The 20,074-nt window shown below is 37.5% G+C and overlaps 1 protein-coding gene across 2 annotated transcripts in view; it reads right to left on the bottom strand.

Annotated features, from left to right (window-relative positions):
• Positions 1-4,521: 4,521 nt before the first annotated feature.
• THBS2 (thrombospondin 2) overlaps positions 4,522-20,074 on the bottom strand; it is a 35,292-nt gene continuing 19,739 nt past the window's right edge. For both annotated transcript variants that reach the window (XM_075495820.1, XM_075495819.1), the window contains exons 14-22: positions 19,355-19,462; positions 17,418-17,577; positions 15,839-15,957; positions 14,984-15,218; positions 11,644-11,871; positions 10,912-11,183; positions 9,817-9,914; positions 7,388-7,527; positions 4,522-6,672 (exon numbers count right to left, since the gene is read on the bottom strand). In XM_075495820.1, coding sequence (XP_075351935.1) covers positions 6,665-6,672; positions 7,388-7,527; positions 9,817-9,914; positions 10,912-11,183; positions 11,644-11,871; positions 14,984-15,218; positions 15,839-15,957; positions 17,418-17,577; positions 19,355-19,462 — 1,368 coding nt within the window. In that variant the 3' untranslated portion in view covers positions 4,522-6,664. The remainder of the gene's footprint in view (positions 6,673-7,387; positions 7,528-9,816; positions 9,915-10,911; positions 11,184-11,643; positions 11,872-14,983; positions 15,219-15,838; positions 15,958-17,417; positions 17,578-19,354; positions 19,463-20,074) is intronic.

The raw sequence follows: 20,074 nt of genomic DNA on the forward strand, positions 1-20,074 counted from the left end.
TAGAAGATGCAGTTCCTACTCAGCGCTGGGCAATCTTCCTATCTATAACCATGAATGGCTTAATTTCTTTCAATTTAATGAATAATACTGATTTAAGGTCTATTTCAAGCTCTGGACACCAGTCTTCGATGGAGACATCATGTAAGACAATTCGAGAGAGTAATTTATTATATTTGATCATTTTAATATTGTTGAATAAGTCAAGAAAATGGTAACGTCTTCAACTGAAAGCAAGGAATTACAGCCTATGGAAGGATTTGGTGCTATATAAATAATAGTCCTCTCAGTTCCCTCTGTGTACAATAGAGGATGCTTCCTTCTCAAACAAGTGGGAGCTTTTTATTGACATATTAATGAAAAAACTGAATGCAGAGTAACTCTTTATTTCTGTCTTTTTCCTGCACTTAATTAAAAAGAAGAATTTCTGAGAAGAAAAAAACAAGCATGTGGTCCATTTTTACTGCCTATGGATGCCCCATTTGTCTGAAAACTGTGCAAATCTTAACTGGAACATTTAACAATGTTCTGGTTTTCTCCCTGCTCCTGATCTCCTTTACAAACATTGGAACTTCTCTCTTTAAATGGAGAAGTGCTGTTGTCTAGAGCAGTGATTGCCAATATCTTTGTAACTGAATCTCACTTGAGAAAGCTAGCGATCTTCCACATGTCACTGGTTTCAGCTCTAGACATTGTCCCCACTTCTTCAGCATCAAGGCTGAGCTACTGCATACAGTTAAACCCACTGGATTACATCCATGACCAGCTGGGTGGTCCTTTACTTCTGACTGCAAAATCCTAGAGCAGAGACACTGCAGCTGAATCTTCAGAAATCAGGACAGATAATTTGCTTGGGCTCCACGCTCCAACTCTAAAGTATTTGAGTCTCACCAGCAAGGAATGTCTTAACAATTGGTAGCCACTGCTCTTGAATATCTGTTAAAGCAAGCTGAGATATTGTTTTTGCTATATCTCAAATCATTGTCTCTTTATGACAGGCAGATCCTTCCCTGAAATTTCTATTGGATGTTGTTGCTACTTTCAAGAAGGCAGCAGCAGCAACTCCAGGAAGAAAACTGGTTTGAATGATCCATTAGAAGACTATCTGAGAGAAACCTGCCTCACATGAAACTGAAAACTCTGGATTTCATTTTCTTCACACATATAAAAAGGCATTGGTCAAAAATTATCCATTGCAGCAGCTGACAGTGCCTGCAGCTTTCCACCTTCTCCTTTGTTTTGTGTCAGCATGATTTAAAGAGAGGAAATCAGTTTACAAAGGGAGTGTCAAGACTATACCTCCTGAAAGTTACTGAATGACTGTAATCTCAAAGACTAAAAATAATTTCGAAGTTACAAGTTACCTTATTACAGCTGTTGCTAAGATTTGAAGTGTGATTTGCAATGCATGCCTTCAGCATCCAGAGACTGGTGTATTCAGCAGTGCTGAAAAGAGTCCAGAAATGTCAGCAGATGTCTGAAAAGAAATTCACTTGCTTCTAAAGGAACAGCACCAAACATGTTTACGTCTAGCTCTACGAATATCAAGATGAATGTGTAATGATCAATGATCATTGACAGGATAAAAGGTTGTAAAAGATCTGTCCAACTCATTTGATTGATTCCAGCTGTGGCCAGTAGCAGATGGCTAGGGAAAGCATTAAGAACAAGACAAGCACAGAATGACGCTTATCCTTTGTGTGTGTGTGTGCGCGCATGTGCATATATGACATGTCTACACAAGAGCTAGACAGAGAGACTTGGAGAAGGCCATAACCCTGGGTAGTATCCTGTACCTGAACAGAATTGCAACATGACAGCTGATCTTTTCAGCAAGCAGAGGAAATTTTTCTACCTTTGATGTACTGCATGAACCCATTACAGATATATGCACACAAGCAGTAAAAGCAAAGCAGAGTATTGTTTTTTCTAACATGCAGTTTTATGACGAAATACATACTATTCACTCCTTCCCAAAGTCTGTGAGAAATAAAGCCTGTCAATGAAATTAAACAGTAAGAGATCTGAAGTTGGTAAAAAGAAATTCATACTGTATGTTGTGTATAACCAACCTCCCGAACTCTCAATAGGTCGAGAAGTAGAATTAAAAACCCAAGATATTTATATGAATAACAAGAATATTTGCCATTATATTGGTGCAAAATAAGCTACGCAGGCACGAAGGCAGAAACCACCCATTAACTGCCTGGGGCTAGGAATGATGTTTCCCTTCTAGGCATGCTAATGTGTGATTTTTAACGATAAAGATTTTACACCTTCCTCTGGTGGATTTGGTACTGGCAGCTTTCAAGAAGCAGGATAAAGGATTAGAAGGACCTTTGGTTTAATCAGTCCCAGGTTTCTTTTGCTTCAAAGTCCCCCTTCCTGATCTACAAGGGTGGTCTTCTCCACATTGGGAACAAGACTGTGCCAAGTTATTACATAGTTACTTATTTTTCATATGGCTTTAGAGAGCAGATGTTCCCATGCGAGCCTTAGAGCTCTTCCTCAGGAGGTTTGCAGCACAAGCCGAACCCTGAATCTCATCCAGATATCACTCAAGTCCGTAGCAAAACTCCCACTGAGCTGACCAAGATGAAGATTTGGCCCACTGACTGGGATAGTCTGTTCAGCTTCTGCCCCCATCATGTAGCTAGCAAGGAGTAGACACACATGTTAGCATTCACGATGCTAATATTTCAGCTGCCTGATGTGCGAAATCACAGGTATAATCCTTGGGCGGATTTTTTTCCTTCCTTTCTGGAAGAAACCATGGTAAATGTGTTACTCTTAAAATGGACAAATCCTTAAATGCTGTGAGTTCAGCTTAACTTTTCAGAATGCAGAGGCTTATCCAAAGCTTATCTGAAAACCCATGCTTTAAAAGTGGTTAAGAAGTCTCATCAGAACTTAATTTCAGGGATGTTTCAGGATTTCAGTATTTCCTGGTTTTTTTGGCTGGCCCAGAAACAATAAGATACATGAAACTTATCAAAAGGATTTTAAAGGGGAGGAATTTTGTCATTGACTTTCAGTAGATGGGATCCTGATGCTCAGGGAAGTGAAAAAAATTCTGCCTCGTATCACGCAGGAGTCAGTGGCAGAATCAGCACCTGTTCCACTCTGCTTCCCCTTGTGAGAAACACAGCCTCTCTGCAGGGATTTCAGGCCTTCTTCCATACCCGTACCTCTCTGGGAACCAGAAGTGCAGAGGCTGCAAAATTTTTGAATACGTGTTTTTCCAAATTACCCAAATATTCCTGAGTATCTTAGAACAATGGACAGAGGTCAGAGGATGTCACTGCTTTATGTGAACCTGCTCATTCACAGCACAATATTTGCTTTTTTGGTCCTTCCCTCTCTGTTTTTCTCAGAGACCCTGTACTAGTACTGAAGTGCTGCTGTTATGGTTTCACATGTTTCCAGTCGTTTTATTTCCCTGGGTCCATTTTGCAGGGTTTTGTTTGGTTGCCGTGAAGGGATTTATTTTTTTTTCCTTCAAATCATCGCTAAGTGTTCATGCTCAAAACTCTCTTGCAGACCATTACCAGAGATTTAAATGGGACTCTTGAGAAGATGGGTAACAAGATCTTGATCATTCTATTACTGGAACATTGTCAATCATTGACATCCTTGCAGCATAAATAGAAGAAAGCCATCTCTCTACAAGACTGAACATTTGTATTAGTTTAAAGGACTCATCAACAGATTGTGCTGAAGAGTATATGGCTTTCTTGTGTAATCTTCTGAGTACTCACACTGGAACCAAAAGCCAAGGAAAGTGAATAGGTGGGATATTTATAAGAGAATATGACTTCAGTTCACACATCAAAATTGGCATTTTGGTCTGCTGGGCATTCGTACTTTTCCTAATCAAATTCAAATTCCCCTCCCTGGGAGCTGTTCATACTCATGGCAAAGATCTCTCATACTAAGAAATTTTTCTTGTATTTTATTCTGTTTGGTTAGTGATGATTCACTGGTTCCTGAAATTCTCCAGCAGGAGGGCAATCCTCGTTCACACCAACGAATCCCAGTGACTCAGATGGGACTCACAGCAGAAGCAGTTAAGAACAGGATCGTGTATTTGTTCAAACACATCAGCCAAGACACAATACAGAGAATGTGTGTACGAGTCCAGCAAAAAAAGAGAAGCAGGACCAAAATCTCTCAGTGGCAATGGCATAAATAAAACTTGGGATAGTTTGCCAGATAAAGACTTCATGGGGAATGGTGTCTTGTCAGAGCGACTAGGAAACCTGCTGTTTACAACCTTAGAAGACAGTCAGTGATTTGTAGCCAAGCAACAGATTTGCTGGTTTGCTTGAAATGAACTGGTTTATAGGGAGGCAAGAGGCTTATTTAACTGAGGGCTTTGGGGAATGGAATATTTTCTTTAAAGAAACATTTTAACTATAAAAAAGGTAAAGAGAATTTTGTTTATAAAACCTTTTTACAGTTTATTTCCTATCATTAATTTCTTAAAATATATATATATATATATATATCAAAAAATGAGGATCTGACTAAATGAATTAGGACGTTAAATGATAAAGTTCCGTCCATGTAAACAAATAAATAATTATTTACAATCTTTGGCAAAACAAAATGAAATTTCATTGATCTCACTCTCTCTCTCACACACACTTGCAAGGAAAAAAAATGAAAAAGAAATTAAAAAAACATCATAAATAATTTACATAGAATAGGAAAATTATGATACAGTCCAAATATTAACATCTTCATCCCCACACTGATGTCTCTCTCTGACAAAACAAAAAACCCTACACAGCCATTACAATCATTACATTTAATGAAGTCACCCTCCCTTCTGCTTGGGACTGGGGGATACAATTTGAAACACCAAAAGTGAGAAACTGAAACATTTAAAAACCTCATGAAGAGGATTTGGAAAAAAAAACAAAACCAAAGACAAAACAAAATTGGAAAAAAAAACCAAAAACAAACAAAAAAAGATTTGATAATATGAACACTATAAAATGTGCAATAAAGCCAGCAACTGTGGATTCTTTTCTAATGAGTATAGCAACAAAATCTATTTCAAGGGAGAAAAAGTTGATTCAACATTTAGTTCACTGTGCCCTGTAAGAAGGCAGAGGTACTCTATTATTCCATTAGTTAACCCATCTATGAATAAAATTACACCAGCGTGTGTTCTTTTTGTGAACAAAGCTCATACAACTTAAACAAAACAAAAAAAATGTTAAACATGTTTATACTATTGTATATCTGAGTAACTGTTGTATCTGTTTAGAATAAACACTGGTATCCCTTCAGCATTATTTAAGAAGTTCTATATACAGCAGACATAGGTAACAATACAAAATATTAAAATTAGGGTAACTGGATATATATTAAGGTTCCATTTATAAATTCCTTATTATTATTCATTTAACTTTAAAGCATACATGAATATAACCCATGAAACTATACTTAAGTGTATACCATGCCTTGACAATATCTACATATTGTGATATGCTTTTAAAAATAGCTTTAAAATATCATTATTTGTGAATGTATTACTGATGCATTATATGACATGCTTTAAAATAAATTATCAGAGAAGGTAGCTTGGTGTGATAATCATAATAAATACTAACAAAATATCTATAAATGGAACCTTAAATTCATACGTTACCAAATTAAGTAATAGTGGCGTTGCCACCTTTTCAAAAACCCACATCAGGATTCAGGATGTCAAAGTGCTTTTTGCAGCAGAGGTGGGAAAGTGGTTCAGGTTCATTTTGCTCCACATGGTCATGGTATATTCTTTATTACAAGGGAATGCAAAATATGATGGAAACGGCACAACTGGAAATAATTTTTTGAAAGTCAGACAATAGTGATAGCTTTGGATATTTAAATGAATCACTCTTACCTTTCATATGGGAGTTTCTAGTTCAGTTCTGTTTGGCCTGAATTAAGTCTCTACAAGAACATGCTTTAGGTTGCAAATTTGACATTTCTACCAACTGTAGTTTTAATGGGTGTTATTAAGAGCATCCTCATCAGCTAAAGAACATCTTTTTGGATGAAGAAATGTTCACAATTGACCTTTACTTTATTATCCAAAGGCATTTTCATTGTTATTATAGATACTGTTGATGTGGCCCTCCATTACTTTGCTAAAATTACACCCAGAGGCTTTGTGTTACTGAAGTCCAGTCCTGATCAGAGCAAGGAAGTGTCAACCATACACCTAAAAAGTTATTCAAACACATTTTTCCTCACTTAAAGACAATGACTGATAATCATCACCCCGCTCTTTTTCTCCATATATATATAAATACATTAAGTAATTACATTTTTATATGTAAACGTCATTCCTTTAAAAAAGACAAATAAACAAACAAACATGTTTTGCTAAGTTTTCACTCTACAAAAGTGTTCTAATGTATCAATCTGCTTTTGCTTCAGTGGTGGGTCGGACGCTCGCGTTTAGATTTCATTAGTCTTGGCTGTGAGAAGGCACTTGGGTGGAGGGATGGCTGAGGCACTCCTGGCAGCAGGGAAGTACCTGGTGAGTGGAGCACGAGGACAGAGGACAGGAGGTACATAAAAATAGCAACTGGGAGTACCAGGATGTACTGAGGTGTCTAGGTTGCATAGCATTTACAGTACTTTGCTGGTAATGCAGCAACCATTCTCAAGCATCTGAAAGAAATGGGAAAAAATATATTAATTGCAGTGATTTTACTTGATTAGGAAGTCAATCAAGACAAGAACAGAATTCCATCATGATACAGTATAAGGATGCAGCACAATGTTTCCTGTTCTGCATTTTCCTACAAATGTGAGGACATTTATATAAAAATATATATAGCCTGCCTATATAGATTTTTGTGTTTATATAGATAGACACACACACATATGTGTATGGGCACCTATGTATCTAAATGTATATAAAAATCATATATAAGAAAGCCTGGGAAAGCATTTTCTGTATTTCAAAACATTTTGGACAAGGCACTATAGACAGACATGCTCATTAAAAACATCCACTCTCTCCTTCATGCCTCTTGAAAGAGGGGTGATCCAGAAGTAGCTCTCTGCCCGCAGGACACACTGAAATAGCCTACAAAGGAAAGTGGATATACAGAGAGAATTCTAAGCGCATATCTCGCTCAGAGATTTCAATCTCATTTTTTCCAGGTGGGGAGTATTAAACATCTGGGTTTTGTTATTCAAATTGAGATTACTATAGGGGCAAAGGGCATTCATGGTATTTCAAAAAATCAAGGTTTACTCCACGCTATGATATTACAGATTGCTTTCAGTAACTAGAGGATACTTTTCATTTCCATATTTCATGCTTGCTCCACAGGTTATCAAAGGCTTCAGCATCTTCCAGACATTTTCTGTAACTAACCTCTGCATTCATATTTGAGGTCAGAGAAATAGACCATCTCTTGAGAGAAGACAAAAAGACCTAATCGTCCACCAGCAAAGGTTGTATCATAGATCGGTCCAGAATCCACCATGACTTGTTTCCCTTCATACACTAAAACTCTGTAAAGAAGAACATAATTTAAATTAGACAAGGAGGATAATGCAGTGTCCAGTGCTAAGGGCTGGTAACAGTTCCAAAGAACTGAAACAAAATTAATTTTAACAAGGCACCAGACAACCCAACTTCATTGTAAGGATCGCTTCTCATCTCTATCTCACGCCCACCTGGCTGGCAGCCACAACACATTAATCAGAAGCAGTGGAGCTGTTCCATAAGTAATTTTATGCACACCATCTGCAAAAGATTTCCCAATTCTTTATTTAGAACAGTCATGTCTCCTGGAATGAACTATGTCAAGTACTAGCATTCATTGATAAGCCCCTGTCCCTGTGAACTCAGAGGTTAGCACAAGACCTCACCACATCACTTAGCAAAGTCGTCTTTACAGCCGTGTGAACAGCTGATTTATTTATCTTTAGGTGCAAGGGCCAACATCAGAAATTGGAAGAACCATCCCTTTAGAGTCAAACAAAACATTAATTGGAGACATGCTGAATCTCAATTTCAGACATTTTAAGAGCTTAATGAAAGCTGGAAGGATTTGGATGCAAACAGCTAGACTAATAATAAATTGAAAAAGGAGAACTTGGGGGTTTTTGGGGTTTTGTTTTTTTTTTTTTTGGTAGTGTTTCAGACATCCACCCTAGAGCCAAAAGACCTCTAAAGACATCTCTTCATTTTCCTTCTCTATCATATAGGCTGCAGTTCCTTGAACTTGGATTCTCCACTTCTGATGGGAGACCTTGAGATAGTCAAGGTTCTTAGGCTCTCAGTCTCTTAAAATAGCCTTTGGGCCAAATGAGAATTGACTCTATAGTCTGTTAATTAAAGCAGTCTCTGGAGGAAGGGATTATGGTCCTGCTTCAATTGACAATACATTAGTTATACAAAGCAGGATGGCTTCACATGAGGATGAACACACTTCAGCAACTTCCTGTAACTCAAGGGTTAGGGACAGATTTCTACTTAGGCAGAAAGGCATGTCCAGCACTTGCTCTACTTTGAAGTTTTTTTATTTTCTGAAAGGTGCCCAAAGACAAGTATGAAACTGCTCACTGAAAACAGTATTTAACGGATGGTAAAAAGAACATCAAAAAGAATGACAGGTTTTCATGTTCATGCGACTCTATTTAATGGAATTCTCAAAACTTCAAAAACCCCAAACATAGGGGAAGAGTTTAATAAAGTATTCATCCCACTAAAAAAAAATTACACAGCTCTAATCATGTTAATACTAAATTGCTATTTCTGTACAAATAAAATGGTTTCATGACTGTATTAGTGAAATAATTTATTTTATTTATTTTTTTTCTATAAAAACACCCTAACGAATGAAGGAATTTAATGTCCTGGGCCATAGAATTTGTCATGCTAGATTAATCTAATGGGATACCAGTTGAAACATGCTTTGTCTGACACTAAGTAGATTCTGCAAAGGAACATAGAGGTAACAGCAACATGAATGAAAAACTCAAGTTTCCTTTTGACCTGTATCAGCCAATGCTTTGCACTGCAATACTTTGATGCATAAAGAAACTCTTTTCTTTCCAAGAAACAGGTAACTTAGTCTATCCAAACTTTTCTACCCTTTGTCTTTCACAGCCAAATGAAACTCCCCTGCTCATAAGCACGAACAAGACATTAAGAGGTAAGGCCAGACTGCCCCACAAAAAAATGTCCTTTACAGTTACAGTAGTTAGTAGAAGATAAAATTGGCATGGACAGTTAATATTCCTTCTTCGGAACATCAGATAAACAGCTGGGCTCTAAGGAAAGTCATATGCCATAGTTCCTTGTTGTGTGCATTACAGATGTGCTCACGGCTACTTCTGCAGTATCTCCTATAAGCCATTACAGGAGACAGGATGCTGAAGTAGACAGGCTGTTGGCCTACTTCCCTGGGGCAATTCTGATGTTTCTAATTAATTTCATTCATTCAAATTCCAGAGGCTGGGGAGGAATCTCGTGTTCTAATCTTGCTTTGAGTTTTCCTCAGGAATTTTTGGTTCCTTTACAGAAGAGCTATTGAGAAAGAATTTTATTTTTTCTTTAATTTAAGAATATTTAGCTGATGTAAATATTGAACCATCCAGACTAAATTAAATACATCTGAAAAGGAAAATAACTTATTCTAAAGATAACAAAATGTCCCCAAAATATTGGAACAAACTGTCACACAAGTATCATCATTATTAGAACTAACAAAGAAACTGATAACATAGCTCTTATATCAACAGAGACAAAAGTTTTGCTACCAGAAAATATAGAGGTGCAGAAACATTTCTTACTTTATTAATCCTGTTTTAGGCCTATGAATCAAATGCCACCTGTAAGCCGTATAATCTTTCCAGCCAATGTTCTTGGGATCATGCCACAAAGTACGCACCTACAGTAGGAATACAAATGCCTTATTAGAAACAGACTGTGCTCCAGTAACTGTATGTCCACTATAGTAACTGTACATAAGTACAGTTAATAAGCTTTGCTTATAATTTGCTTATAAGCCAAAGCTTATTTGCTGCAGAGCATGAAACTGAAAATAGTGTTTAACATTTGATGGTATGCTCAGCAGACCTCTTTTATAGGGTGAGAGTAATGAAAATTCCTGTCTTAAATTATTTATCAGTTACTCATCTATAGTTTCATAGCTGGAGTCACTGAAGACCATTACAGCATTGAACTTGACTCCACTTAGGAAGTCCTGCCCCTGTTTGCACATACACACCCACACTGCCAGAGTCGATGCTACTTTTCCTATCTGTACGAGTGGCTCCACCAAAGGAGAGGGACTGTAGCTTGCACAGATGTTACTGCCTGTGGCCTGCTCCTTGAAATCTCTCGCACTCAGTCAAGGTCTTGCTCCGTCAAGGAGCTCCGAAGTGCGAAATTCTGATCCACGTGCAAAGCCCCACTAACTTCATTTCCAAAAGGCACAAGTTTCTTCCACGGCTGGGCCCTATTTGCAGTTTTTCAGCAGTTTTTCTCTCTTTGTTTTCATTTCTTTTCTCTTTGGCTGTCACTTGTTACTGAACTCTAAACCACGTATAATTCAAACAAGCTGGAATTTTGGAGAAGCAAGTGCCAATACAGAGGTCACAAAGGATTCGTGGATAACTGAGACCTTTCACTCCTTTTTCTTTGGACCACACCACATCTTCCCTTTTATACATGTAATTTTTTCCATTCCTAATTTTTTATACGTGTAATGTTTTCTTTGAAACACAATGCAAATGTTATTGTTGACACTAGTAATACAGGAATTGAAGAAAAGCTGATAAACATCTGCAAAAATCGAGGTGTGAAAGGAAATTCTTTTTGAGACACCTCCCTTCTTTTTAAAATATTAGTCACGCATCGCTGGCATGGAGTTTTAAATCTCTCACCTGTCCAGGGGTGTTTCCTGTGTGCCAAAGAGCATTTCTCAAGTGTTCACCAGTACCAGTTGTTGAATTCACTACTTTGAGCGACACACCAGAATAGCCATAAGCCCTGGTGGGTTTGTCCTCCCAGTAGGTCTGAGTGACCTGCTTCCACATCAGAACATAAAACCGACTGCTGGACTGGTAGCCAAACACAAAGCCAGCATAGTCATCATCACGGTCTGTGTTAACATAGAATGTCCCACTGAAGTCAACGGAGCTGAACTCATCGTAGCCTGGGAGAGGACGAAAGAGACAAACCATCGAGTTACAATGCTGGGTCTGCCTGCCCACACCCAAGAGTCCCAGCTCTATCCTGAGTTTTGCCAGGAGTTGTAAACTACCTTTTTCAGTTTCCTTACCTGCAGGAGAGGAGCTAATTACACTTGCCTACCTATCACATGGAGGCTTCTGGAGACAAATAAGTTGTTTACAAGGGGCATTCAAGACAGCAGGCACTATACTTATATCAGGTTCTTCATCTGGGTATTTTATGTGTGTTACAGTCAGTGATGAGATGAATGGTCAACAAAGACAAACAGCAGTGAGCTGTTTATAATTTGGGCATATATACTATCCCCGTGTGTCAGTCCAAAGCTTGCAGCACCAAAAAGGTGTGGGGTTTTTTTTTTTCTTCCCTTATCACCAGGTCACTTGTTACTTTTCGAAAGAAAATGGTTGACATCTGATACTCACCTACGGCTATTCCAGGATCAGAGTTGGCAGTCTGCACCAGTTCTTTGCCTTGGTGGCGAATAACCCAGTTAGGATCAATCTGAGCTGTTCCCTTAGGGTCCAGGGGGACCATCTGGAACTTTCTGAAATCAGTTTCACTGATGGCATTGTTTTCAGGGCATACATCATAAATATCCGGGACATTGTCATTGTCAAAGTCATCTTTGCAAATATCACCTCTGCCGTCACCTATAAGCAATGTGAATACGAATGCAATTGTTAGCAATTTATCCAGCCTTTCATACAGCTCTCCCGCTGATGGAATAAATTTATGATACATATGAGTATGTCATTCTTCTGTTTCTCAAAGAATGTTCCAAATGACTCCAAAGAAAGTTTCATTCTCTGAAAGTCCATTGGAAATGTTGCTGGTAATGACTGGAAGAAGTCATCAACTTAGATCAGGGCCAAAATCTTTGTTAATAAAACTGTCCTGTCAGTGGTTTATGACAGTGATCAACCTGGCCCCAGTCTATACGCTGCTTTAGAATCGGGGTGGGAAAAATTGGAAGTTTGCTATGTCGATGTAATTCATTAATGCTTGTATTACATTTTCAGTTTGATTGGTCCCAGATGTGGATACATCACATTTTAATATGTGCAGTGTAAATTAATTCAAACAATAGTGTTAAAATCTTAATCTTCCTGCACATTACTAAATCCTTATATACAATTCAAGATATTAAACTTTTTTCCAGATTGTTTTATCTCTGTCTCAAGATTCCTTCAGCAACAATCCATCTAAGGTGTTTCAGATTGCAGAAATGTCTCATCTATGTCAAAAGAAAGTGGGGACAGTATTGCAGTAAAATATGCATACATGCTCAGTCACTCTTTCACTTGTGGGTAGAAAAAGCATAGCGCTTCAGAAAAATGTAAGAAAAAAGAAAGAAGCACTGTATCCAACAGGACTAGCCTTGGAGGAACGGAAATATTGTTTTGTTATATGAATTGCAAGAAGGTTTTAGAGAACCTAAAAATACATCCACACAGCTCAGCTACAGTTGTGCTGCTGCTCCACACTTTTATTATGCTCAATATTTAATAAAAAAAAAAAAAAAAAATTTCCTTTCTTAATTTACTCATAACATTGGTGGAAACCAGTAGATGTGACTTCCCTTGAATAGCAGGTGATGAAAGGAGGCATCTAAAAAAAAAATCTCTCATTGCCAATGCCACTGTTATTCAGTGGCATATAATAGTACAAACTCTTGAAAATAAAGTAGAAAAACTTGGCTAGACAAGTATAGAAACAAATTCGCAAGTGGCTCTGACTTTTACAATAGAAACCACTGGATATTACACTGCGTACTAGTGTAAAATCAGAACTGCCAGCTAATTTGTTTTTATCCTCATATAGCTGAGCATCTGCTTTTTTTAATTTAAGTGTTTGTGACTGTTCTAAGAACGTTGGGAATTAACACAATAGGAAGTATCAATGATCCAGCTCATTCATTATTGACCTACTACTAGATGCTTCCCAGACAAATGGAAAGCTACATTACGATGCCTAACCAGCACAGCATTATCCAAGTATGAAGCTTTCAGAGAGAAAGCAGAGTGAGTTTTAGGCAACAGCAAAAAAAAAGTAGTTAGAGAAAGCTGAAGCATCTGATATCCCAAAGACTTTCTGCAGTTCAGATATGTGGTAAAATGGTCCCATTTTCCACCCTGGCAATCAGCCATGAAGAACTCCAAATCCTGACCAGCTGTGTGCTCCTGCACCTGTTTCTCTTAGTACTTATTGGAGAAAAGAGAATGAATTTCCAATTTAATTCCCTTTGACAATATCAAAGAGGTAATTCTTGAGTCACAGGAGAATCTAATTATTCACTGAAAGTCCTGCTGATGTTAATTTGGTACTGAGCTGCTGCTGACAATGTTCATTCCCTGTCAAGGAAAGTTAGAAAGTGTTTGTTTACCCAGCCACATCCAACAGCTCTCTCCAGGGTTTCATCTTTATATGCTATAGCTCACATCTTCAAGAGCGTAGGAGCATCTTTTGGCTTTATTTATTGCTTTTCCAAGATTTCTGTTGGACCTGCCACTAATGACAGTGATGAGCTGGCTAAACTGTTTAAATTTACTCTTTTTGTGAATACTTACTCCTATTGTGAATACTTACTCCTATTGTGAATAAAGGTAGTCTCTCTCGCGAGATCCAGGTGACAGCTGACTATAACAAACTGCCCCAATTTGGGGGTACCTTTATTCTGGAATATTTCTGAAATTAAAGGGCTATTCCAGAGATTGGCTAGTACAGAGATAGTCCCACTATATCATTGGACTGAAGGGTTAAGTAATTTAAGAACTACGACTGACTACCAACCAGAAACTTCCTACTGCAAGCAGTTGTCTTATGAGGAAATCAGTCAGGGCTCAGGATTTTATCTTTCTAAATGTACATAAAACCATATTGTGTAGGTACTAAATTCTGCTTTCAGTTTCACCAACATAACCATGGAATGAATCCAGCATGCTGTATAACTCAGAACAGAACTTGCTCACCTGTATTTATTGCAAGGGCCATTACTTATAGCATAGTATGGTGGTTTTCAAAGAATCATATATATTTTTACTAAATTACATTTATTATTGTGAAACTATCACTATTTCATTATTGAAATACTGCCAAACAGAGAAGGACTGTTTGAGAGTGACCAGCAACATTTTACCACAGAACTGGAGAAAAGAACAATTATGTATCCATTTCTTAAACTATGATATGTACATCATCAAGACATATTTAAAGGTACCTATAAAGTAAATTTGAGAAAACCTGCTCGGAAATCTTTTTTTTACAAAAATAATTAAAAATTAACAATAATTTTAGACTTTAAAAACCTAGAGAAATAGTCTGTTTTTCAAAATCAAACAGCACTAAACCGTATTTTTTTCCATTTTAATTTTCAGAAGACAACTTGTTTTGAAAGCAAAGCAGCTCACTTTTCATTTTTAAGACATCTGAAATTCAAGCTGTTTGAAATATTTTCCCAAAGTTTTTTCACTTTGAATTTCCCAATTCAAAGTGAATAATCTGGTGTGGGTTTTTTTTTAAAATTTTTTAAAGGTGTTCTTCTAGAAATAAGTATGAGTGTATTTCAGCCCCTGTCAAAGAGGTTTCCTAATGCTCTAACTCTGGACCAAACTGGCCAGTGCAGTTCCATTGAAGTCCATGGTGTCTCAAATGTCAAAAGCAACTCAGTTTGATCTGAATTCTTTCTCTTCACCAAATACTAATACTCCAAGATTAGAATTGGATACTAAGAACAAAACAAAATTAATATGACATTGTTCTTACCATCAGAGTCCTCCTGCTCAGGGTTGTATCTAAGGCGACAATTGTCCCTGTCATCTGGGACGCCATCATTGTCATCATCAGGATCACAGGCATCTCCTTTACCATCTTTATCATGGTCAGCTTGGTTAGCATTGGGGATATAAGGGCAGTTATCTTGGTTGTTCTGGTGGCCATCTTCATCTATGTCCTCATTGTTGTCACACTGGTCACCAACAAGGTCATTATCTGCATCAGTCTACCAAAAAAAAAAAAAAGAAGTAAATTTATTATTGCTACTAAACACAAAACTATGGATAGCCTGGTACTTAATTTCTCAACATTTCTCTTCAAGGACTTCTCTGGAGACAAGAGATATCATGGCAACTGTGCTTAAAGCAGAAACATAACTTCAAACTAGTATAGCTACTTATTCTGCCATCAGTGCATAAAATCTGGTCGCCAAGACATTTCCAGGGCAGGTTTTTGGCCATGATCTTCATTGCTCTCATTCTAGAGATCACAGGGGAGTTGCAGTCTGGGAAGCACATTTTCTGATTGCTTCTGTATGCTTGATGTTACTTATCTGTGCATGGACCAACAAACTCAGGCATACCAACGCAGCCCTGAGGCTGTTCTCACTTGCCACGGGGGAAGAAAACAGTTCACCAAAGCCCTGAAGATGGATTAAAGGCATCACCACTCTACTTCCCTTTCATCTGATGATACAAAGAGATCTGACAACCTGAGATGTGAAAATGAGCAATCCGGATCCACCTCTTCAGCTCTACAGCAAACAGGGACTGACAGCAATTCCTGTGTTCTTTTCTCTGCCCTTGTTCTGACATTACCATTAAGGAAACTGTCTCTAGTATTTACCTGGTCTGGATTATGCATCAATGGACAATTATCACACTGATCACCAACTCCATCACCATCTGTATCACTCTGGTCGGTGTTATAGACATAAGGACAATTATCTCGTTCATTAAAAATGTCTATGAGGAAAAAAAAACAACAAAAGATTGAAGAAATCAGAATGATACAGCATCCAGCACAGACAGCCATAGACTGCAGGAGTCACCAGTAAAGAAGCAAGGCTCTCAAGGGGCTCATAGGCTTTCTGATTGCTACAACATTATTGCTACAACGTGAAATAGTGAAAAGACTAATATTAGAAAAAATTATGGTATCAATTGCTACGATAGACTTCCATATGTATTTTACTAAGGGATTTTGCTAGAGTAAGGGCTGATTATGTCTTAAGAATTTAGTCCTTTTTCACAGAATAACAGATAAAGGGGTGGGCTGTTTTTAAATAATTTGATTTGGATTTTCTTCCCAGACACTTTAAGGAATGCCATAGAATGCACAGTGATAACACGGTGGAATTTCTGAATAGTTTCATATAGGAACAACTGCATTAATATGCAGCTGCCTCAGTACTAAATAATTTCATTTTACCAGAACACATGCATCATTTATTGTACAGCATGCCAAATTTTCAAAAGAAACTGTTCCCCCTCAGGAAACTTTATTATACAACCAACAATCTCCTTCAAAATTATAATACATTGAAAAGAAACAAAAATAAGATACGTTGGCATAGCTGTCTGGAAACAATACAAGTACCCTCTCCTACGTTATATGGTCCCTGGATATTTGCATAATCTTTCAGCCAATAACATATTATTACATTTGTCTTTAAATGCAAAACTCCCACAAGTACTACTAAGAACGTGATGATCAGAAGTATGAGAGGACTTCAGAATGTTCAGAAGTTCAAGTCAGATAAGCATCCAAAAGTTTAAAACATTACTGAAGGAAATCCAAAACTAGATTTCTTCAACTTCTAGTACTTCTGGATTCTCCTAAATTTGAAATGCTGCAGGGATATGATTTTTGAAAGACATTTAAGTGCTTTTCCCCCTCCTTAATTCTGATCAAATCTGGGTCATATAGGCATGTACTGGTAGATGAAATAAACACCCTTAATAATATTTTAAGACACATTAAAAATGTGTATTTGGATTACTGTGGGCTTTGCAGTATATTCATAGAAAAGCAGATTAATTTCCTACAGATATTGTCTTAACCGCATGGATGTTCTGATGTTCTCTTCCCTCCCTAAAAAGGAAAAAAAGTCAACAGAAGTGTTATATTAGACCCTGATTACTTTGGAACACAGACGAAGGAAAGAATTTTTTTTTAAGATTACACTGACAAAAGACTTGCTGTGATTTATTCTTCAATAATATCCGTTGTAGTCATTTAGGGACTTTGTGGACAACTATACTACATAGGACAGATGAACCTCGGTCTTCTGTTTGTTATCCTGCATTTTTGGGCAGCTAGACCCAATTTTATTCCATGTATAAAAGCAGGTAGCCCATCTTATTGGACATAAAGCAAAGTGTACTTGTGGAAGAGCACTTAATTCTCAAAACTGAAAGCGTACCATCTCCGTCAATATCCACAGCACATGAGTCACCCTCCCCATTATTATCTGTGTCAATCTGAGCAGGGTTGTGCACATAGGGGCAATTATCACAGCGGTCACCAACTTCATCCTTGTCATAATCAAACTGACGAGGGTTGAAGAGAAGAGGGCAATTGTCCTAGTAAGAAGAAATAGAAGATTTCAGAATATAAATCACAAGTCATGAGAGCATACTATGAAGTGGCAACTCTTGCTGTTCATCTTGGACAGAGGCGAAAAATCAAAATATTAGTCCATTATTTTTTCAATGGACAAGCTGTACCTATACTGAAGATCTTGGTGGTAACAGGATGGCATCTGCACAGCCTGGCTCACTGTCTGTTTTTGTGGTTTTGTACAAGGCATGTGAAATGTGTTCCATATCTCACTAGAAGAGCAACAGGTATTTTAAATTGGATCCATACTCTGATATTTCAACAAAACTGTATCACGGGTACATGCATTTTTTTTTTAAATCAGAATGTGTTGTAAAATCAGGCCAACTTCAGCTGCATATTATATTTTTTGGAAAAAACTGAAATTGTTACTCTGACCTTTTTGGAACAAACTAGTATCAATATTCTCACTTTTAAACCACATATTTTGATTTTTCAATTTAAACAAGGATTGACTTTTTTTGTGGGTTGTGTTATATTGCATACGATAATAACATGTAAAAAGTTTCAAAAAGCAAAGTTGAAATTAAATACTGTCATTGACCAAAAATATTTTTTCCCTGAGACGATTCCTTTTAGTGGAATTTTGAAAATTGCATTTCAATTTAGTCCCTAATTTGAAAGTCTGCCAGAACAAGAATTCTTATATTTCACACATCCCCAAATTGCACTGGACCTTTTCAGTGTGGAAAGCAAGGAAGAAGAACGAAACCAAACCAAAGCAGTGGGAGTAAGGGCTACATCAGCATCATGGAATCTGAAGGGAGGTCATTTGGAAAAAGCCTTTAAACTAATTTTTCTCTGCTAAAGCAAAAACCATATACTAGGAAATATTTTTTTTTAGCCCAACATTTTAAATTCCTCAGAAATACATTTTATATACTTAAGATATAGAGGCAAGTCAAAATTTTATACTGCTCATAAAACTGAACTTCTGGCTACAATTTTTCAACTATATGTACTAAATCACATTATTTTATCAAACGATTCTTTGGTTTTTGCAATATTCTAAGTAGAGAGGCTCCATGAACACAGTTCTAACCCAGCTTTAACTGTCTGAAGCTCTAGAGCATCTAGGCTCCCTCTGAAGGGAACAAAGAGGAACAGTAAATTCCTAAAACCAATTCACTCATCCTAAACATGTTCAGAAAAGGCAGGTTGAATCCCACTGTGGAGGTGCCTCTGTTCTTTTGCTGAATGTACAGGGAGAACAGGTTTAGACTAACTGCCTATCTTTTAGCCTATGCAGGTAAATGAATTTCAGTCTTGTGGGCAGATCTAAAGGAGGGAAGTATAAGCCAGGCTAGGTACTTTCCTCCCGTCATTTCCCCTTGATGCTGGTTGTGTTTATAGTTATTATTATTCATCATAATTTGTTTCCAACATACCTCAGAGATAATATCTACCAGCTTGTCAAATACAATGGACCTATCATTCTCCCATTGCAAAATAAAAAATCCAATACCACCTTCCATTAAAGTGTTTTCATGCACACAACTGAACCCAGAACTGATACAGAGAACATAACAGCTCCAGGTTCCCCAGGCTGCTTTGCTCTGCACAGTGCTACTCTTCTTTGACCCAACACAGCTTTATTCTGCACCAGACATCATTCAGGGAAGGCAGTGCAGGATAACTCAGCTGAAGCTCTGAACAATAAAGCTCTCATCTATTGTAATGGTTTTCCTTAAAACCAGATGTTTAGGTCAAATGTACTGAAGACACAGAAACGCATCTTACTTTGTCATCTTCGACACCATCATTGTCATCATCCTCATCACAGGCATCTCCTTTGCCATCTTTATCAAAATCTTCCTGGCCAGAGTTAGGCAGAAGGGGACAGTTATCCTGGCCAAAAGAAATAATCAATACATTATGTTTACATTACGTCAGAATGACTTGCCTGGGCAGAATAGTAGATATGGTACACCAGAGGCTATAAAACAAGAACAATCAATCACAAATACTTTTTAATGTGCCGTTTGCTTGCTGCCAAAGATAGTAGTTCATTTGCTGCTTTCATATTGTAAAGTAAGTGAAACGCATCTGCAAATCATTCTATTTCCCAGCTCTCCTTCTGTTAAAGGGATGTTTCCAGTAAGTTTTAGATGAAACCATCTAGCAGAGAACAAACACACCACACGCACACACATACACTCTTACATCAACTTTTTATAGACAACTCATGAAGTATGTTTGTAGATTACATATAAAATGACCAGGTTTGCTTGCCAGAAAAATAAAGATACAAACCAGGAGATGGTCTTCAGAAATAGTTGTTCATATGGAAAGTTACTGGAATGAAGCAGTACACAGCAATAAAGGGGAACACTGTAAGAAAGGGTTTTGAAAAACATGCCTTTATACTGTTCTGCAAAACAGTACCTTTGCACTCCCATGCTCCCATGGCTTTGAAAATAAAAGGCAAATGTATCTATCTATTTTGTATCACAGCTTTGT

This window comes from Mycteria americana, chromosome 3 (genome assembly GCF_035582795.1).
Source record: "Mycteria americana isolate JAX WOST 10 ecotype Jacksonville Zoo and Gardens chromosome 3, USCA_MyAme_1.0, whole genome shotgun sequence".
Lineage (NCBI taxonomy): Eukaryota > Metazoa > Chordata > Aves > Ciconiiformes > Ciconiidae > Mycteria > Mycteria americana.